Source organism: Eptatretus burgeri, chromosome 5, assembly GCF_056783735.1.
Source record: "Eptatretus burgeri isolate ZD-2024b chromosome 5, Ebu_testis_v1, whole genome shotgun sequence".
In the NCBI taxonomy this organism is placed as follows: domain Eukaryota; kingdom Metazoa; phylum Chordata; class Myxini; order Myxiniformes; family Myxinidae; genus Eptatretus; species Eptatretus burgeri.
The window spans coordinates 20,097,709-20,120,208 of NC_140965.1; the positions used below are offsets into that span (position 1 = coordinate 20,097,709).

At 51.9% G+C, this 22,500-nt stretch overlaps 1 protein-coding gene across 4 annotated transcripts in view; it reads left to right on the forward strand.

The window, feature by feature from the left end:
• LOC147025982 (protein PAT1 homolog 1-like) overlaps positions 1-22,500 on the forward strand; it is an 84,092-nt gene that overhangs the window by 37,422 nt on the left and 24,170 nt on the right. For all 4 annotated transcript variants that reach the window (XM_085880939.1, XM_085880940.1, XM_085880941.1 and 1 more), the window contains 3 exons: positions 14,592-14,751; positions 14,899-15,021; positions 15,133-15,227. In XM_085880939.1, the coding sequence (XP_085737065.1) occupies positions 14,592-14,751; positions 14,899-15,021; positions 15,133-15,227 (378 nt within the window). The remainder of the gene's footprint in view (positions 1-14,591; positions 14,752-14,898; positions 15,022-15,132; positions 15,228-22,500) is intronic.

Here is a 22,500-nt window from a genome sequence, read left to right on the forward strand (position 1 = left end):
TCATGCAGTTCCTCCTGCCTCTTTCACGAAGCAGATTGCAGACAGACACAGCCGTCCCTTACACAGCAGATCGCGACTCCCACTTGCCATTTCTTATACAGCAGATCGCGACTCTCACTCGCCGTTTCTTATACAGCAGATCGTGACTCGACAATCAGGCAGTTACTCTTGCCTTTCGCGGCGGCCTTTTCACGAAAGCTGTTAGTTGGATTAGAAATTAGAAAGTTGGAAACCGCCCCTTTTGGGGCGGCTTGGTTGGATTAGAAATCAGAATAGGAGACAGATATAGTTAATAGACCGAGCTATTAGACCCACGCAACGCACTTAGTCCCATTAACCCACTAGATATGATGGGAAGATCTAACTGCACCAAGACAAACAAAATAACTGTCTGGGGATCACTATGTTGGGTGTCATTGCCTTCGAGGCACGTGGTTTTGTCGAACCACAACAATATTTATATTTTGTATTATATTTTATATGTTTATATGTTTATTATATTTATTTTGTTGTGGGCTGGCGGTCGGGTGAGAAGACCACAAGGGGGAAAGCTATCTCGGCTCCCACCAGACTCCCTGGAATCGTTGGCCGTCGCACACGGATAATTCCGTGGATCGCTAACCGACCGTGGATGCCAATACCTCAACCGTGTGACCTTGGGTCCTCCCGTCTGTGGGTTAACCGGGTTACCTAATTAATCATGTGATTTAATTACCGGGGAACACGCCCTCGGTACACCTTGTACGAACCGGATCACTTTACCGGATCGGATGCAGCTCAGCGACACTGCCAAGTATGTCCTGGCAACAAGGAACGGATCGTTGGGAATAAAGTCCCGGCTACGCTAGGATTCGGACCATGCTGGATCAATGAAGGAACAGTCAAAAACCACCTGGGAACATTTAAAATAATTTATTTGCAATGCGGTGAGGAAAGGTATGTGGCACATTTAATAGCTTTATTGGGGTGTGAAATGCAGGGATAAAAAGAATGGTGAGGTGCGGCAATATTTCAAGCAACATACGAAAGCACAGAGCAGACTTAACGCGAAATGATAATCTTCTGCAATCTTAACTTAAGGGGACAGGTGCCAGGATAACACACACACACGCACACACGCACACACGCACACACGCACACACGCACACACGCACACACGCACACACGCACGCACGCACACACGCACACACGCACGCACACACGCACACACACACACCGATGAAGAGAAGTTATTGAAGCAAGAAGGGAGAGGAGTTGAGTCTACGGTCTCTCGGTACCTTGTACAATTGTTTGCCAGAACGTGCCACCAATATGTTTGGGGGGGGGCTGCTCCGTGGTGTAAAACCTCCCTGACAGCTGGTGCGTCATCTCTCTCTTCGTGGGGCCTTGTGGGGCTTCGTGCAGCGAGCGTCGAGATGCAACCGTTGTCGTGAAGGAGGGACCTGAGCTGGAAGGGTGGAGTCCAGGCGATGACAAAGTCCAGCGCGTGTGGGAGATGAAGAAGGGAAGAGAGGGAGAGAACAAACGGCCCCGCTCCCACATTTTCGGCCCCACATGTTTTATATTTTATGGGGCGGGTGCCACCCTGAAGCGATGCGTCGTCACCCAAATCAGGTGCTCTGATTGCCCCCCCCCCAGCGCAGCCTGGCCGCGATGGCCGGAAGCAGCAACATTCCACTTCCGGCGAGGTGGCCCCAAGCCGTGAAAATGTCTCACTCCAACCTCACGACATGATATGAATTACCCACACCGAACTCCGTGTCATGAATTGCCTTGCAAGAATCCCTGGGCCGTGCCCTGACAGGCCGAGGGCGGCGTCAGTCTCACATGCCTGCCCCAGGCGCCTCCGATTAACGCTGATCAATGTCTGCTCCGTGATGTGCCACGCGGCCCGAACTGTACCACATGCCTCTGCCCGATCACAGCTTAGCAGGCCGTAGAGGCGAAAAGGAAAGAAGTTGTGGCAAACCCATGTACAGACGGTAAGATGTATCCATTCGTGCCCTGCTCTGCACAATATAAAGTGTCGTGAGTGGCGCATGGGTCTGCCTTTGAGCATGTTCCGCACAGTGCGCGTGGATCCGCCATGGCCGACGTGGTCAGCGCTCACATTTGCTCGATTCTGCTCTCGTGTGTGCGGGGCAAACACCGATCTGTCAGGATTTGAGTGGAATGATCGGATATAATAATTAGATGAGGTTTGGAATGAAAAAGGATATAGATACAAGTGTCAGATGGAGGAAAAGAGAATGCCAATATAATTAAATCCAGAATGGGGTCGAACAAAATGCGCCGCCCGCATCTTGCACGAAATGGCGTGGTTGTAATTTTACTATTATTGGCACCAAGCTGCCTGCCTCGCTCTCGCCGATATTGGGTTATTTGCTTCTGTGTTGTGAAAAGCACATCCATGCAGCCTCTTTAAGAGATTATTTTGTATGCCCTTTCAATGCAATCAGCTATCTCATCCCAGATCATCGGAAGCTCGACTCAATCATCTCGAGCTACCGGGCATACTGTATAACTTGCCGCAAAAGTTGGGTTGAGGGATCGTTTGAGGACGAGAGCTCTGCGCTGTGCCACGCTCGTGTGGTGCCGTCGCAGCCTTCTATTCCCCTCCCCCAACCGCGCACGTGCTGCATGTGTTTGCCTCCGCGAGGACCCGAATTTGGATTTACCTCAGAAATAAGCAGAAAAGAAGAGTGGAAATGAAGTTTGGTGTAAGCAAACCGAGCTATGACATCCCCACAATGCACGTCCCATTTGAACCACGAGACAAAAGGAAAGGTACTATCTAAACGTATATTAATGGAATAACTGTCTTGGGGCCACGATATGTTGGATGCCATTGCCTTGGAGGCATGCGGTTCCGAGAGCCGCAACACTATGTTGTGTTTTATATTTTATATGTTGTATTATTATCCCGCCCCCCTCGGAGAGAGGGAGCAGGATATTGTAATCGTCCGGTTTGTTATCCCGCCCCCCCTCCCCCGGAGGGAAGGAGCGGGATACTGTCATCGTCTGGTTTGTTTGTCTGTTTGTTTGTCTGTCTGTTAGCAACTTTACGGCAAAACGGCTTTAGCAAACACTATCAAATTTAATCCACAGGTGGGCAATGAACCTTGGACGACCACATTAACTTTTGGGTCCAATTGGATCAAATGGTCAAGGTCACGCAAAGATCAAAATCGTTTTTCGCTCATTACTTAGTCAAAATGATCTGATTTACTTCAAACTAAGCTTATAGTGAACCTTATTGTATTTGTCACTTATAATCCTACCCATTCCTCCAGTGAAAAATGCATATTTATGAAGATCGGTAGGGTCTGAAGTTTTGGGGGTGATGGTCATCGGTCAAAATTACAAATTTCCATTAAAGCTTAAACATGGTAACGAAAATACATCTTTACGGGAAAACGGATGGCTCACTGTCAAATTGTATCCACAGGTGGGTAATGAACCTCGGACGACCCCATTAACTTTTGGGTTCAATTAGGTCAAAGGTCAAGGTCAGGTCACGAAAAGGTCAAAATCATTTTTCACTCATAACTTCGTCAAAAATGGCTTAATTGACTTCAAACTAAGACTAAAATATTCCTTATTCTATTCCTTATCAACATTCAGGTGAAGGATGTATCAAATTTAAAGTTGATCCACAAAATAACTTTATGCCTTAAATGGGTGGGATTTGTTGTGCCTGGCACCACTTGTATTTTTATATGTTTACATGTTTTATTATATTTTATATTTTGGATTATATTTTATATGTTTACAAGTTGTATTATATTTTATGTGTTGTATTTTTTTTCCATGTTGTATTATATTTTATATGTTGTGTTATATTTTATATGTTTACATGTATTATATTTTATGTGTTGTATTATATTTTACTTGTATTATATTTTGTGTTTTATTATATGTTTTCATGTTGTATTATATTTTGTATCTTGTATTACATTTTATGTGTTTATATTGTCGCGGATTCGCGCCCGCCGGCGTGTGGACGGCCACGTAATTCGAATCGCGGCACGTCGCCCACCTGACGGACAATCCAGTCGTGACCCTCTCGGACTAACGCCGGGAACCAGTCACGGGTGGACCTTTCGGTCTCACCGCGATCGAGCCAATCGGCCCCCGCATGGGATAGGGTTGCTCGCCAAATTCGACCTACCTATGTACCCACACGGAGGGTAGACCGGGCGATCGCACCTCGCCGCAGGTCGACTTCGGACACGGGCCACTTAAGCGACCCGTTCCGTACTATCGGGATAACCGAGCGGTGTTATTCGTCGACCTCGACGGTTCGATTAATTATCGGGCGTCTTAACCCACGACCAACCCTTTACGTGAAGGTGAAGCAAGATGAGGATTCAATGAAAGAAATGACGAAGCGAAGCGGGAAAACTGTTCAATAATAAGCATATTTATTTCGCGATGAACGGAAAGCACACATATACAATTCCACCAAAAGCACATGGAAAAGAAGAAGACAAAAAGCAGATGCAACAATGCAGATCTAATACCGACTACGCGAGCACACGGCAACACTTATACAATTTTACTTCACAGACGGCGCCGACAACACATATTCCCAAAGCAAAAGAAAAGAGAACCACCCTCCAGGATGAGGGGGGTAGGCGGGCCTTGGGCCGAGACCGTGTCGGGCCTACCCGTCTGATGATGAGACGCGGAGCGGCGGTGGTGCCTCAACTCCGCGGGCCTCGCGGACAGTGTCTGGTAGGGGGTGGGAAGGGGGCCCCCTTTTGTCGCACTATCTCAGCGCGGGGGGAAACAGGAGGGGGTTGCTGATGCTCGGGGAAAGGAGGATTTCACAAAAATCTTGGGTCCCGCGACGAGCGTCTCCACCACGACCTCGGTCGCGCCGCCGGCCTTTCCCTCCGCAGTTCCTCGAATCCGACGCGAGCACCCCCTCAACCGCCTTCGCCGCCGCCGCCTCTCCACAGCTCCGTCCTCTTCACTCCGACTCCGCGAACTCCCAACTGCGAACTGCCACTTCAACTCGACTCTTCCTCCGCGAACTGAACTGCGAACTGCTCTCTTCTCCACTTCCAACTCCGAACTCTTCCTCCTGCGAACTGCACTGCCTCGACTGACGAACGCGGCCCCTTATATCCCCCGTGGCCTCGCTCCTTCATCTTTGACCCTCTGCCTCCGACCTTTCACCTCTCTTGCTGGCTCCCCATTGGCCCGAGGAAAAGTGGGCGTGAATGCTTTTTGATCCATGAATTTGCATATGGCGACCGCCCTCCAACGCCCTGGAGGCGGGGCCAAACCGCCCCTCGCTCACCGATTGGACGGAACAAAAGTGGGCGTGATCGTTTTTGATCCGTTTTTCTGCGGAAAGTCCGCGATGCTTTTGAACACGCTGCACGGTGCGCGCCCTACACGAGTCCAGCATCGGTGCCCACGAGTGGCGCGAGATGACGGTGATGCGATGGGGGGCAAAGCAAAAATTGAACGGGGGCTGGTGAACAGGGGCAGTGGGCATGGCATGGCAAAGGCAGCAGGCAAACACAGCCCGCAGAAGAAGGCCGCCGCAGGCAAACACAGCCGGCAGATGAACTGGCCGGCACAGGCCTTGAAGAAAAACAGCCAGCCGGCAGATGAAGTGGGCCGGCACAGGCCTTGCAGCACAGCAGCTGCAGACGATCCAGCCGGCACAGGCCTTGCAGCACAGCAGCTGCAGATGAAGTTGGCCAGCCTTTGCCGTTCCGTGGAGGTTGGTGGAGGGAGTGCGGTGGCGCTGGCCACTTGGAAGGCGGGCTCGGACCTACCCTACGGTCTCCCTGCCAACCTATCGCCTTTGCCTGTCATTGTCTATACCCACTCCCTTAATTGTCAAACCCCAATTTAGCCCCAACTTATTTTTTTGTTGTTTTTATTTTTACTTCCCCACTATAAATCGTCCCCTAACCCCCTGTACTGTCCTTGTTCGGCTAACCTATCCTGTCACCTAGCCTACTCCCAACCCCTACGTTCCCTTCCCGGAGGGGAATAAGGGAGAGCTAACGTCCTGTGTCGAGGCCCAACGAAGCCTCAGAATGGCCTCCCCAGAGTTCAGCGATCTATAACACCAAGTGGGTCCAGCGGCCCACAACGAAAGCGAGGGGATGGATGGTGCGGAGGGGTACATCTCCTAATCTACCCTATCCATTTAACCGTTAAACTACCCCGGGGCTTTCAACAAGCGCCTCTCGCTTAAACTATTGGTTCTAACAACCCAGATTCCCGTCGCCTGTGTTGGTGTCCTTACAATTTCGGGCCTCGCCCCCCCAATTTTCTCTCCGTGCCCTCACACGGTCTCATGGCTGGGACACGTGGCTCCCTTTGGCAGGCACGACCCTCTGCCGAATCTCCCGCTATGGCACCCCCGGGCACTACACTGCCTCCGAGCCTACCAGCTCCCTAACACCGGGGAGTGCCCCCCATGGCACCTCCCCTGAAACGCACACGTGGCAGGCTGGCTTCCCAGGCCCCTTTCCGAGGGTCACCCTTGCCCACAACACTGCCCACGCGGCTAATGGCGCCCCGGGCCCCCGCACCAAGCAGGCGCACCCGTGCCCACTACGCTATCCCGGCCCCCCATGGGCCCTTGGCCTACCACGGCCGACTAGCCTGGTGCCCGGGGTACCCACTCAGCGATACTCACCTTTCGCAGCCACGCTCCCAAGCCCGTCAACAGGGCTCCTGCACCCCTCCAAATGGGTCTCGAGCCGACTTTCCCACCAACAACAAAACGACCTCTTTTTCAATTTGACTAACCCAGCTAACTCACTCTACACTGACCCCGGGGTCCCTTGGGCGGGAATCACTCCTCCCCCCAATCACTCATCGCACCATGCATTCCCCATTCGCTCCATACACACAGACCCGCTGGCCTCACTCACTCAACAAGTACTCACCTCACAACTCACCAACTCTTCAACACACACACCGCTGAACTCTGCCATCCTTCTAACTACATCCCCTAACTAACTCGTGCTCCCACGTCGTCCCTTAAACTACAGCACGTTCCTTTTAACACTACGTAGCTAAGCTACGTCCCCTCTACACATTCACAAGTCTGTCACTGTCTTCTAACTCAAAAAATCATTTTATTTCCCAACCTAAAGCTCACTAAATCCCTCTACCTAATCCATTCCACGGACTCCATGAGGACTTACCCCTGCCCCATGAAGTCGGTCTAGCTAAGCTAACCCTTCCTCCTAACTAGTTTCCATCCTGTGCCCCTGAAAGTGAGGCTTGCTTTTTTTTTTTTCTTTACCTGCGCAGCACCAGCGCGGCAACTCGCGCACTTTGCACCTGCCCGTGACGTCATGCAGCTGCACGTGTTCCTCGTCCCTCCTTGGACGGTACCATCCGGCAGGGATTCCCCTCCTGCCGGATTCCAACCCCACGTGCAGCCATGGCGTCACCGTGCGCAAAAAAAAAAAAACACAAGCCCCACGTCTCGAGGGGTTCCCCACACGAACACATGTGCTTTGCCCGTTGGAGCTTAACACACACGATCGCGTGGAGAACCCGTCCGGTCCAAATCCGAAATCCTGCCTAAACTTTGTCCGTCCGCGGGATCGGCAAATCCACCGCGTGCGTTTCCGGACCGGGACTTCACTCTCGCAAGCGAGCACGTGGTGGTCTCGTGCGTTGCACAGCACGGACCTCGTGCTCACTGCTGGGTGAACCCGGCACGGTCCCCGAAACAGCTACAGCCGCTACTCGGCTTTCTTTCCTTACATGTCGCCGTCGTCGCCATTCCACACACGCACTCCCGCGTGTTACGACGCTCACACTCCATTCCATTACATTCACACCGGGAGACGCGGCTGCGTGCTCCCGCATGCCAACCGACATCTCCCTCACATACCGCTCTCTCACACACACGGTCTCCCTTGCATAACCCATACCACTCACACGTGGTGCTCCATTCACTCGCGGTTCCTCATCCACACACCGTGCCTCACTCACACACGGTGCCTCACCCACACACGCGGGGGCACTCACCCGCGGTGCCTCACTTACACACGCGGGGGCACTCATCCGCGGTGCCTCATCCACACACCGCGTGCTGGGAAGCACGCACTCCGGCACCATCGCCACCACACCACTCACACACGGGGTCGCTTCCACACACGGGGACGCACTCACCCCTTGCACCACACACACAGGGACAACCACACTGTGGATTCGTGTCCCTACAAGGGTCTCCGGGGCCTCTATACCCCCCAAGCTCTCCGTGCACCCGTTTGCAGCACTCCTCCCCTCGACCTCGCAAAGCACGACCGAACCCACCTGGTCGTGACTCGCCTCAAGGGGGCATACTCCCTCCCCTCGTTCCTGGAGGCCATCCAGCTGCTCGCACCGGGCCTCCGCACGGTCCGCCAGCTCAACCTCATCGTCCTCCACTACCTCTGTGTGTGGGTGTTCGTCTCTAACCTTGTCCAATTCATGCAGTCTCTCCTCTATTTTTTCTGTCTCCCGTGTCTCTATACATTTATAAGTTTCTGTTGTCCCCTCCTGTCTATTAGTCTCCGCTTCTTTCTGGCGTCTTTCCCTTATCTTTATGTAGGTCAACCTTGCTTTCTCTTTAAGTCGCTCCCGTCCTTCCCTGTTTTTCACTCCTTGCTCTTTCACGATCTCCGCGTACCTCATCCTTGCTTTCCGTCTTTATTGTTCTTTTCTCTCCCTCGCAATTCCTTTCACCTCGTCTCTTGTCTCCCGTGTCTCTATACATTTTCTCTCCTTGTTCCTTATTTCTGTCTCTTCCTGGTTCCTTTTTCCTTCCCATCTGAGTCGTTCTTTCTCTCTGAGCCCCATTAGCTGTTCGTTCTCCCTCCGGAGCTCCTCAATCTCCGTTGACTCCAATCTCGCTCTCCGTTTTAGTTGTTCAATTTCACACTCATATAGTTGTTGTTTTCTCTCCCACTGTTCCTCCTGCTCTTTGTTTTCCAATCTCATTGTTTCTTTCAATTGGCTCATTTCCTTCCTGTGTCTCATTCGCTGTTCTCTCACTACTCTTCCTCGTTTCCTCTCCTGTCCTTCCTTCTCCAGTTTCATGGTTTGCTTAATTTGGTTCATCTCCATTTGGTGTTTCATTCGCTGTTTTTTGTCTATCTCCTCGTACTCCAGCCTCAGCTTTTCTTTCAATTGGTCAACCTCGACTTCATGTTCTTTTTGTTTTCTATTCCATTGTTCCTCACGTTCTTCCCTCTCCAATCTCCATGTGTCTTTCAATCTCCTGATTTCTCTTTCCTGCTTCATTCCTTGCTCCTTCAACTTCTCCTCGTATTCCAACCTATTTTTTTCCTTTTGTCGTTCAGTTTCAAATTCATACTCTTTCAGTTTTTTATTCCACTGTCTCTCTTGTTCCTCGTTCTGCAATCTCATCGTTTCCTTTAATTGATGGATTTCTTTCTCCTGTCTCATTCCTTGTTCTTTGTATTTCCTATTCCACTGTCTTCCTTGTTCCTCATTCTGCAATCTCGTTATTTCTTTCAGTTGGCTGACTTCCTTCTCCTGTCTTATTTGTTCTTCCTTCATTACTCTTTTTTGCATCTCATTCTGCAATCTTGTGGTTTCCTTCAGTTGGCTGATTTCCTTCTCCTGTCTCATTCCTTGTTCTTTCAGTACCCTTTCTTGTTCCTCATTCTGCAATCTCGTTATTTCTTTCAGTTGGCTGACTTCCTTCTCCTGTCTGATTCGTTCTTCCATCATTACTCTTTCTTGCATCTCATTCTGCAATCTCGTGGTTTCCTTCAGTTGGCTGATTTCCTTCTCCTGTCTCATTCCTTGTTCTTTCAGTACTCTTTCTTGTTCCTCATTCTGCAATCTCGTTATTTCTTTCAGTTGGCTGACTTCCTTCTCCTGTCTGATTCGTTCTTCCATCATTACTCTTTTTTGCATCTCATTCTGCAATCTCGTGGTTTCCTTCAGTTGGCTGATTTCCTTCTCCTGTCTCATTCCTTGTTCTTTCAGTACCCTTTCTTGTTCCTCATTCTTTAATCTGGCCTTCGCTTCCAGCTGTTCGATCTGTACAGTGTGGTTTCTTAAAGTTTCATTTTCCGTTCTCTTCCTTTCCTCTTTTAACACTCTCAGTTCGTTTTGTAGTTCCCTCTCTTTGTTCTGGTGTTTCTGTAACTCAGAAACTTTCTTTTCCAATTCCTTTCTCATCTCTGCACACTCCGACTTTGCTTTGGCTTCTAATTGTTCAATCTGCTCAGTGTGGTTCCTTAACGTTTCATTCTCTGTTCTCTTCCTTTCCTCTTTTAACATCCTCAGTTCGTCTTGTAATCCTCTTTCTTTGTTTTCGTGTTTCAGTATCTCAGAAGTTTTTGTTTCTAATTCCTTTCTCAATTTGCGTGCTTCTTCACTCATTTCATCTCTTCTTTCCACCGCTTCCCTCCTCAATTCGTCCCTTTTTTTACTGTATTCATTTAGTTTTTTCTGCCATTCCTTTCCCATTCTAATCTCCCCTTCCAGGATTTCTCTTTTAAACTGGCTTGCCCTTACCTCTCGCTTCAGTAGTTCCAATTCTCCATCTTGTTCGCGTTTTTCCTTTTCGAGCTTTGTTTTCCTTTCTCCTTCCTCCCTCAATTCTCCCTGCAGTTCTTCGAACTGTTCTGACTTTTCCAGCAATTCCTCCGCCCTTTCCTCGAGCTGTCTCTCTCCTCTTTTTATCTTCCATTCTAGGCTTTCTCTTTCCTGATTGCCTGTTCTTATCTCTTCCTTCAATTGTTCCAACTCCCCATCGTGTTCACATTTTTTCTCTTCCAACTGTATTTCCCTCACTCTCTCCTCCAGTTCTTTGAACCGCCTTGCTTGCTCCAATAATTTTTCCATTAATTGTTTTACTTCCAAGTCGTGCTCCTTTTGTTTCTTTTCGAGCTCGGTTTTCCATTCTTCCTCCCATTGTTTCCTTTCCTGGGAGATACCAATCTGCTGTTCCTCTATTCTTTTGTTCAGTTTGCTCTTTGCATATTCCAACTGACGGGTATAAAACACTACCAAATTCTTTTTCCCACATAATTTGTCGACTCTATTGGCCAAGTCATGTTTTTGCCACCGAATTCGTTCCAGTAAATCGTCCAATCGCTGTGTCCCCCCGTACACGTAATTTTTCTGAAGCGAGTCTGCGTGCCGTTGTGACTCGTCCACTCCACGTTGCACCTCCTCGAAATATTCTTCATAACGCTTCACCTTTTCCAAGACATCCCCCAATTGTGCCTGAAGCCTGCCAATGCTCGCATAGTCATCCTGCCACGCCTGCCATGGCACATGCCGTGACCACGTGCCTTGAACCGGTGACTGGGAGCACACGCCTCGTGCTGTGCTATTAATATCAGCCCGCTCCGTGCTGTCATTGTGCGACTCCGTTTGCCGGCAAAGTTCGTGCTCAAGCCGCTCCCACTGACCACAGTTAGTGGTGGGGTTATAATTATAAAAAGAACCGACCTGGGCCATGGATCCGACATGACGACACATACCTAATACCCCCGGCTCCCGCTCGCCTTGAGACGCCATCTTGCTTCTCTTAAAGGGTTAATTTGAATCGCTCGTAATTTGGAGGGAATCGGGGGTCGCTTCTCACCCCTGGACCGATTCCCGTGAATTTAGCCGGAGACAGGAGAGCCCGTTTTCCCGTTCTCAGTTACCAGTGCCGTGAGGAGGGCGATGGGTTTGTATCGCACGACCTGACACCAGTGTCGCGGATTCGCGCCCGCCGGCGTGCGGACGGCCACGTAACTCGAATCGCGGCACGTCGCCCACCGGACGGACAATCCAGTCGTGACCCTCTCGGACTAACGCCGGGAACCAGTCACGGGTGGACCTTTCGGTCTCACCGCGATCGAGCCAATCGGCCCCCGCATGGGATAGGGTTGCTCGCCAAATTCGACCTACCTAAGTACCCACACGGAGGGTAGACCGGGCGATCGCACCTCGCCGCAGGTCGACTTCGGACACGGGCCACTTAAGCGACCCGTTCCGTACTATCGGGATAACCGAGCGGTGTTATTCGTCGACCTCGACGGTTCGATTCATTATCGGGCGTCTTAACCCACGACCAACCCTTTACGTGAAGCAAGATGAGGATTCAATGAAAGAAATGACGAAGCGAAGCGGGAAAACAGTTCAATAATAAGCATATTTCTTTCACGATGAACGGAAAGCACACATATACAATTCCACCAAAAGCACATGGAAAAGAAGAAGACAAAAAGCAGATGCAACAATGCAGATCTAATACCGACTACGCGAGCACACGGCAACACTTATACAATTTTACTTCACAGACTGCGCCGACAACACATATTCCCAAAGCAAAAGAAAAGAGAACCACCCTCCAGGATGAGGGGGGTAGGCGGGCCTGGGGCCGAGACCGTGTCGGGCCTACCCGTCTGATGATGAGACGCGGAGCGGCGGTGGTGCCTCAACTCCGCGGGCCTCGCGGACAGTGTCTGGTAGGGGGTGGGAAGGGGGCCCCCTTTTGTCGCACTATCTCAGCGCGGGGGGAAACAGGAGGGGGTTGCTGATGCTCGGGGAAAGGAGGATTTCACAAAAATCTTGGGTCCCGCGACGAGCGTCTCCACCACGACCTCGGTCGCGCCGCCGGCCTTTCCCTCCGCAGTTCCTCGAATCCGACGCGAGCACCCCCTCAACCGCCTTCGCTGCCGCCGCCTCTCCACAGCTCCGTCCTCTTCACTCCGACTCCGCGAACTCCCAACTGCGAACTGCCACTTCAACTCGACTCTTCCTCCGCGAACTGAACTGCGAACTGCTCTCTTCTCCACTTCCAACTCTGAACTCTTCCTCCTGCGAACTGCACTGCCTCGACTGACGAACGCGGCCCCTTGTATCCCCCGTGGCCTCGCTCCTTCATCTTTGACCCTCTGCCTCCGACCTTTCACCTCTCTTGCTGGCTCCCCATTGGCCCGAGGAAAAGTGGGCGTGAATGCTTTTTGATCCATGAATTTGCATATGGCGACCGCCCTCCAACGCCCTGGAGGCGGGGCCAAACCGCCCCTCGCTCACCGATTGGACGGAACAAAAGTGGGCGTGAGTCGTTTTTGATCCGTTTTTCTGCGGAAAGTCCGCGATGCTTTTGAACACGCTGCACGGTGCGCGCCCTACACGAGTCCAGCATCGGTGCCCACGAGTGGCGCGGGATGACGGTGATGCGATGGTGGCGAGTTGTGACGGTAAAGGTCGTGGCAGTTGTGGTGAAGCGGCGTTGTGGTTGGTGGTTGTTGTGATGGCTGTTGAGACGTGGTTGGTGGTGGTAATAATGGCGGCTGGTCCAAAATAAAGATAGTAAAAGAAAAACGGCTATCCTGAAGAGTCGCAGCCCTCATGAATGAAATTTATTCCCTCTAGACAACGGGTTTTTGCCTAACTACACATATACTTACCGAGATATCTCACCTAAGGGACCTGAATGGTGGTTTGCGAATTTGGTCAACCACAACAATATGTTTTATTATATATCATATGCAACAACTTCCCATTGCTTTGGAAATGCTGTTCTGGCCTGATGAATGGAGTGAGTTGTACAAGCCTCGCAAATCAATCTTGCCCTGTCGCTCCAGAAAGATTGTCAAACCCACATCTATTTCCATGGCCAGGCACTAAGTTTTTATTTTGAACTTGTAGAACTTTTTTTTTGAATTTTTGAATTTTTGAACTGAAACCTCTCCTTTAACTGCAGATGTAGTAAAATGGCCTCCAAAGCCAGCTGTAGACTCTATTCTGTTCCAAATCATTCCTTGAGAAATAAGAACTACTTGGAGGCTGGAAGGTTTTTGTATCTCAACAAAGTATTTGTCTTCCCTTTGGGCTGGTGCTTCAGCATTGCATCTGTCTCTTGGATTCTGTAAAATAGGTTTTCCAAGAAGATAAGAAGGAACCATGCAGAAATGTGGAGAGGAAAGCTGAGGGCACAAAGGAGGAAAGTGTCCGTGACTCGAATGTCAGGCGTACGCAGTTAGCACCAGTGCCATGAGCTCCCAACAAACTCTGCTGATCTTTGTTGAGCCTGAACAGGCAGAACGACACAAATTTGACTGTACCGGTTAAGCCCCTCCGACGTGCAAATCATCTGCCTGGTGATGCACATCCTTTTTCCCTCACTTCCTTCTCCAATTTTGTTTTGCCTGTTCCACCTATTTTCCTTTATTTTGCTAATCTCACTCGCCCCTTCTATTCTTGTGGGTTTGGCTAAGTGCTGAGGTATGTATTTCCTGTTTAATAATTTATTTTTGTCTTTTATTCATGATTGAGGCTTTGTTGGTCTTGTCATGTCTCAACAAATCGCTTTGGATAAAAGTTTTCAACATTTCGCTTGTATGTGTGCATTGAAAAAGCTATTATAATTTTGTTCCATCAGGAGCCAGGATCTCCAGCTTACGATTAATTCCTGGATTAAAATACTCTGCTTGCCCAATTTGCCCACTCAGCATTTGCAGTGGAAACGGAGCATTAATGCAAACACTAATCCAAATGAGCAGTCCTCATGAATTTGGCATTGACTTTGTTACTCGGTGCAACTTGTGAAAGGAAAAAATGTCAACTTTTCGCAGGGCTTGGGAAGAAGGCTTTGTCACCATGATGACTGTGAGAAAAGGCCGGCGTCTCATTGGTCGGATGCTGCCTTTCCTCTTGGCGAGTCAGCAAGCGGCAATAGTCATAGCAACAGCAAACCACATAACCCATGTGGTTCGGAAGGATTCTGCAGATGAGGTTTCACCATTCTTGTTCGTTAATGCTCAAATTGATATTTCACACGTATTTGTGCGTGCCTGTGTTTTCTTTCGTGGCATCGTTCTTCCCCAATGACTCCTCTTATCGTCGGACTAAAATCCAACCCACCACCCTCACTTTCTCAAGGTGCTGCTCCCATTTCTACCGGCCTTCTCGCTGGCACTGGGTGCCCAATCCTTGCCCACTCTCACCACGGTGTTGGAGATCTTAACACGAGGGACTGCATCCTCACTGTGTCTCACGAATCGGGTGGGTTATCACTCTAGTTGGAGTAAGGAAGATCATGTAACTTATGCATGTGCAATGGCTGGTGGTATTTGATTTTCTTAACCTGCTGATGACGTTATTTATTGTCTCTAGTTTACAGCAGGGTTTGTTTTTGCCCTTGTAACGTGTGGAGAGAGGAAGCTGGATGGGAGTATATCGTACGTCCCCATCGAAGCACGGCAGCGCTGGTACAATGACGTATTATTTGTGGTTTCTTTTTTAATGTACATACTTGGCTTGTTTTTTTTTTGCCAAGACTGCACTTTCAAAATGATATCATCCGTCCCAGATTACTCGGCATGCATGTGCAGAAAGAAATCCTTGTAACAAAGTTAATCAGGGTGGCTTGGATATACTTCATACCTCCCAAATAAGGGTGATAGAATGAAACGACGCAAAAAAAAACTTTTAAAGAATCTGAAAGTACTTGTCAATGTACCTGTGAGAAAGGGTTGTGCCTCTGCACAATGAAAGTTGGATAACTTCCTGATCAACTCGTCCAAAAAGTTTATATCCTTCAGTCCATAATGCAAAAACTCCCGACGATGTGTATCCGTGAAAGGCTGAAGGTTTGTAGATGGGTGTGTTTTATGCAAACCTTCATGCTTTTTAACACTGCTAGGCAGTTCACATCTGGGCTTTTCGATGCACAAGGTGAGTTTAATGAAGCTGCTGTTCGCTGTTAATTACGTTTGAGGTGGGGTTGGGTGGGGGGGTGTTGTCAGCTGCGAGTGCCGTTAAATGTGTGTGTGTGTGTGTGTGTGTGTGTGTGTGTGTGTGTGTGTGTGTGTGTGTGTGTGTGTGTGTGTGTGTGTGTATATGTGTGTGTGTGTGTGTGTGTGTGTGTGTGTGTGTGTGTGTGTGTGTGTGTGTGTGTGTGTGTGTGTATATGTGTGTGTGTGTGTGTGTGTGTGTGTATATGTGTATATATATTGTTGCGGATTCGCGCCCGCCGGCGTGCTGACGGCCACGTAACTCGAATCGCGGCACGTCGCCCACCAGACGGACAATCCAGTCGTGACCCTCTCGGACTAACGCCGGGAACCAGTCACGGGTGGACCTTTCGGTCTCACCGCGATCGAGCCAATCAGCCCCCGCGTGGGATAGGGTTGCTCGCCAAATTCGACCTACCTAAGTACCCACGCGGAGGGTAGACCGGGCGATCGCACCTCGCCGCAGGTCGACTTCGGACACGGGCCACTTAAGCGACCCGTTCCGTACTATCAGAATAACCGAGCGGTGTTATCGTCGACCTCGACGGTTCGATTAATTATCGGGCGTATTCCGCCCACTACCAACCCTTTACGTGAAGCAAGATGGGGATTCAATAGAGGAAAAGACGAAGCGAAGCAGGAAACAGTTCAACACAAAGCACATTTATTCGCGGCACACGGGAGCACACATATACAATTCCACCAAATGCACACAGAAAAGACACAATGTAATTTACACAAAAAGCAAATGTGAAAGCGAAGACACAATGCAGAGCTAATACCGACTACCGAGCACACGGCAACACTTATACAATTCTACTTCACAGACGGCGCCGACAACAGACGGCGCCGAGACCGGGTCGCGCCTACCCGTCTGGTGATGAGACGCGGAGCGGCGATGGCGCCTCAACTCCGCGGGCCTCGCGGACAGTGTCTGGTAGGGGGTGGGAAAGGGGCCCCCTTGGTCGCACTATCTCAGCGCGGGGGGAAACAGGAGGGGGTTGCTGATGCTCGGGGTATAGAGGATTTTTATTATCCCGCGACGAGCGTCTCCACCTCGGCCAGGTCGCGTTGTCGGCCTCCCTGGGGTGCAGCTCCCTGCACGACGCGAGCACCCCCTCGTCCGCCCTCGCCGCCTCTCCACAGCTCCGTCCCCTCCGTTCCGACTCCAACGCACACGACGACCAGCTCCTTCCACCGCCCGCGAAGTCTTGACTCTCTGTTTCCGACTCTCCTACTCTCCGCCTCTGGACTCTCCTACTCTCCTACTCTCCGCCTCTCGACTCTCCTACTCTCCTACTCTCCGCCTCTGGACTCCTCTACTCTCCGCCTCTCGACTCTCTGGACTGACGAACACGGTCCTTTTATCAGCCCCGTAGCTTCGCCCTCTCATCTTTGACCCCCTCCCTTCGACCTTTCACCTCGCTCCCCATTGGCCCGAGAAAAAGTGGGCGTGAAGGCTTTTTGATCCATAAATTTGCATATATCGATCGCCCTGGGGGCGGGGCCAATTCGCCCCTCGCTCACCGATTGGACGGCAAAAAGTGGGCGTGTGTCGTTTTTGATCCGTTTTTGAAGCACAAAATCCGTGATTTTGTACACGCTGTTCGGCGCGCGCCCTGCACGAGTCCAACACCGGTACCCACAGCGGGGCAAGAACGGTGGCGATGCGACGGTTGCGAGGTGTGACGGGAAGGTCGTGGCGGTTGTGGTGAAGCGGCGTTGTGGTTGGTGGTTGATGTTGTGGTTGTGGTGGTAATCATGGCGGTTGGTCCAAATTAAAGATGGTAAAAGAAAAACGGCTATCCTGAAGAGTCGCAGCACGCATAAATGACATGTATTCCCACTAGACAACGGGTTTGGGCCTAACTACACATGTACTTACCGAGATACCTCACCTCAGGGACCTGAATGGTGGTTTGCGAATTTGGTAACCACAACACTACCCCCTCCCCTTTTTACAGACTCGTCCCGAGTCGTCAAATTTTCGTGTGCCATCATGTGTAGTTTTCCCCTAGTACATTTTACCTACGGATCCCTGAGTGCGACATTCATGGTATTCGTGTCCCCCAAAATAAATAACCTGAGGGCTGCGTAACTACCTAAACAAACTCACTCACACGGACGACTTAAATAAAATTGCCGGCGCTAAGACATACATGCCGGGGGCGCACTCATATTTACAGTACATCTTAACCTTAACTTACAAATTTTACACTAAACCATGGCCCAGGATCATTGAACTCTGCAAAAAGAAAAGCAGTTAGCAGGGAGCCAGGCTGCCCGCATGCAGTCTCTGGCTCAAACAATGCAGGTGACAGGGAACGTGGCTGGCTGCTCACACGCAGTCCAAGGCCTTCCCTTTTGAACTGAACGCAGTGAACCACAACGGTGCATGGGCTGCACAACGCAGTCTCCGTGCCAGCTCAAGTGGCACACGCAATGAGCACAACGAATGGATGGATGGATGGATGGACGCAAAACACGGTGCACGGCCCGCCACTGCAGGGCCGTGTTGTAGCTGCCAACAGGGCAGTTCTCGCAGCTTGCAAACTGTTGCCTTGCGGATCCTGGCGCACATGGCAATGAACGGGGGGGGGGGGGCAAAGCAAAAATTGAACGGGGCTGGTGAACCTGGGCAGTGGGCATGGCATGGCAAAGGCAGCAGGCAAACACAGCCTGCAGAACAAGGCCGCTGCAGGCAAACACAGCCGGCAGATGAACTGGCCGGCACAGGCCTTGAAGAAAAACAGCCAGCAGATGAACTGGCCGGCACAGGCTTTGCAGAAAAACAGCCAGCCGGCAGACGATCCAGCCGGCACAGGCCTTGCAGCACAGCAGCTGCAGATGAAGCTGGCCAGCCTTTGCCGTTCAGTGGAGGTTGGTGGAGGGAGTGCGGTGGTGCTGGCCACTTGGAAGGCGGGCTCGGACCTACCTCCCTGTCTCCCTCCCAACCTATCGCCTTTGCCTGTCACTGTACATACCCACTCCCTTAATTTGTCAAACCCCAATTTAGCCCCAACTTATTTTTTTGTTGTTTTTATTTTTACTCCCCCACTATAAATCGTCCCCTAACCCCCTTTATCGTCCTTGTTCGGCTACCCTATCCTGTCACCTAGCCTACTCCCAACCCCTACGTTCCCTTCCCGGAGGGGAATAAGGGAGAGCTAACGTCCTGTGTCGAGGCCCAACGAAGCTTCAGAATGGCCTCCCCAGAGTTCGGCGATCTTAACACCAAGTGGGTCCAGCGGCCCACAACGAGAGCGAGGGGATGGATGGTGCGGAGGGGTACATCTCCTAATCTACCCTAACCATTTAACTGTTAAACTACCCCGGGGCTTTCAACAAGCGTCTCTCGCTTCAACTATTGGTTCTATAAACCCAGATTCCCGTCGCCTGTGTTGGTGTCCTCACAATTTCGGGCCTCGCCCCCCAATTTTCTCTCCGTGCCCTCACACGGTCTCCTGGCTGGGACGCGTGGCTCCCTTTGGCAGGCACGACCCTCTGCCGAATCTCCCGCTATGGCACCCCCGGGCACTACACTGCCTCCGAGCCTACCAGCTCCCTAACACCGGGGAGTGCCCCTCATGGCACCTCCCCTGAAACGCACACGTGGCAGGCCGGCCTCCCGGGCCCCTTTCCGAGGGTCACCCGTGCCCACAACACTGCCCACGCGGCTAATGGCGCCCCGGGCCCCCGCACCAAGCAGGCGCACCCGTGCCCACTACTCTATCCCGGCCCCCCATGGGCCCATGGCCGACCGCGGCCGACTAGCCTGGTGCCCGGGGTACCCACTCAGCGATACTCACCTTTCGCAGCCACGCTCCCAAGCCCGTCAACAGGGCTCCTGCACCCCTCCAAACGGGTTTCGAGCCTACACACCCACCAACAACAAAACGACCTCCATTTTTCAATTTGACTAACCCCCTAACTCACTTTATACTGACCCCGGGGTCCCTTGGGCGGGAGTCACTCCTCCCCCCAATCACTCATCGCACCATGCATTCCCCATTCACTCCATACACACAGACCCGCTGGCCTCACTCACTCACCAAGCACATGCTTCCACTTCACTCACCAACTCTTCAACACGCACACCACTGAACTCTGCCATACTCCTAACTACATCCCCTAACTAACTCGTGCTCCCACGTCATCCCTTACACTATAGCACGTTCCATTTAACACTACGTCGCTAAACTACATCCCCTCTACACATCCACAGGTCTGTCCATGTCCTCAAATAATCCCATTAATCAATTTCCCAACCTAAATCTGGCTACAATCCCTCTAACTAATCCATTCCACGGACTCCATGAGGACTTACCCCTGCCCCATGAAGTCGGTCTAACTAAGCTAACCCTTCCCCCTAACTAGTTTCCATCCTGTGCCCAGCGTAAGGGGGTCTTTCACCCCTTGCCCAGGAATCCTGTGCACCCGAAAGTGAGGCTTGCTTTTTTTTTTTTTTTTTCCCCATGCGCAGCACCTGCGCGGCAACTCGCGCTCTTTGCACTTTGCAACTGCCCGTGACGTCATGCAGCTGCACGTGTTCCTCGTCCCTCCTTGGACGGGACCATCCGGCAGAGATACCCCTCCTGCCGGATTCCAACCCCACGTGCAGCCATGGCGTCACCGTGCGCATAAAAAAAAAACACAAGCCACACGTCTCGAGGGGTTCCCCACGCGAACACATGTGCTCTGCCCGTTGGAGCTTAACACACACGATCGCGTGGAGAACCCGTCCGGTCCAAATCCGTTATCCTGCCTAAACTTTGTCCGTCCGCGGGATCGGCAAATCCACCGCGTGCGTTTCCGGACCGGGACTTCACTCTCGCAAGCGAGCACGTGGTGGTCTCGTGCGTTGCACAGCACGGACCGCGTGCTCACTGCTGGGTGAACCCGGCACGGTCCGCGAAACAACTACAGCCGCCAGTCGGCTTTCTTTCTTCTGTCGCCGTCGTCGTCGCCATTCCACACACGCATACCTGCGTGTTACGACGCACACAGTCCACACCATTAAACTCACACCGGGAGACGCGGCTGCGTGCTCTCGCATGCCAACCGACATCTCCCTCACATACCGCTCTCTCACACACACGGTCTCCCTTGCACACAGCGACCTTGCACACAGCCGTTCACTCACGCGTGCGGGGGCACTCACCCGCGGTGCCTCACTCGCACTCCGTGCCTCATCCACACACGCGGGGGCACTCAACCGCGGTGCCTCATCCACACTCCGTGCCTCACTCACACACGCGGGGGCACTCACCCGCGGTGCCTCACTCATACACGCGGGGGCACTCAACCGCGGTGCCTCACTCATACACGCGGGGGCACTCAACCGCGGTGCCTCATCCACACTGGCCGTTTCACTCACACACACGGCCTCTTCCACACACGGTGCCTCATCCACACTCCGTGCCTCATCCACACACGCGGGGGCACTCACCCGCAGTGCCTCACTCATACACGCGGGGGCACTCAACCGCGGTGCCTCATCCACACTGGCCGTTTCACTCACACACACGGCCTCTTCCACACACGGTGCCTCATCCACACTCCGTGCCTCATCCACACACGCGGGGGCACTCACCCGCAGTGCCTCACTCATACACGCGGGGGCACTCAACCGCGGTGCCTCATCCACACTGGCCGTTTCACTCACACACACGGCCTCTTCCACACACGGTGCCTCATCCACACACGGCGTGCTGGGAAGCACGTACTCCGGCACCATCGCTACCACACCACTCACACACGGGGTCGCTTCCACACACGGGGACGCACTCACACCTTGCACCACACACACAGGGACAACCACACTGGGGATTTGTGTCCCCACAAGGGTCTCCGGGGCCTCTATACCCCCCAAGCTCGCCGTGCACCCGTCCACAGCACTCCTCCCCTCAACCTCGCAAAGCACGACCGAACTCACCTGGTCGTGACTCGCCTCAAGGGGGCATACTCCCTCCCCTCGTTCCTGGAGGAGGCCACCCAGGTGCTCGCACTGGGTCCCGACACGCTCCGCGAGCTCACCCCCATTATCCTCCACTACCTCCGTGTGTGTGTGCGCGTCACTTACCCCGTCTTCATCGTGTTGTCTCTCCTCTATTTTTTCTGTCTCCCGTGTCTCTATACATTTATAAATTTCTGTTGTCCCCTCCTGTCTATTAGTCTCCGCTTCTTTCTGGCGTCTTTCCCTTATCTTTAAGTAGGTCAACCTTGCTTTCTCTTTAAGTCGCTCCCGTCCTTCCCTGTTTTTCACTCCTTGCTCTTTCACGATCTCCGCGTACCTCATCCTTGCTTTCCGTATTAATTGTTCTTTTCTCTCCCTCGCAATTACTTTCACCTCGTCTCTTGTCTCCCGAATTACTTTTTCCTTACCCGCCTCCACCGCGGGCCTGTCAGCCGTTGCACCCCCTTCCAGCTCGTTCGTTCCGACACGTGGAGTCGCCATTTTAAGTTCCCTGCTCACGGCCTTCATGCCCGCCTGCAGGCATCGGCCCATGTTCTGCGTCTCACCCCGTAGTTCTTTCATTTCTTTTTTTATTTGCTGTGTATTCGCATCCATCGTCGTTTTCACTTCATTTGTATTTGCATCCATTTTCGCTGTCATTGCCGCCAGCATGGCGAATAGCTGTGCCATGTCGGGTGCGCTTGGGTGAGCCGTTTCGGCAAGGGTCGGCAGGTTTTGGTGGAGGGGGGGGGGAGGTGTCATACACCGCGGCCGCTGCCGCACCCATTTCGG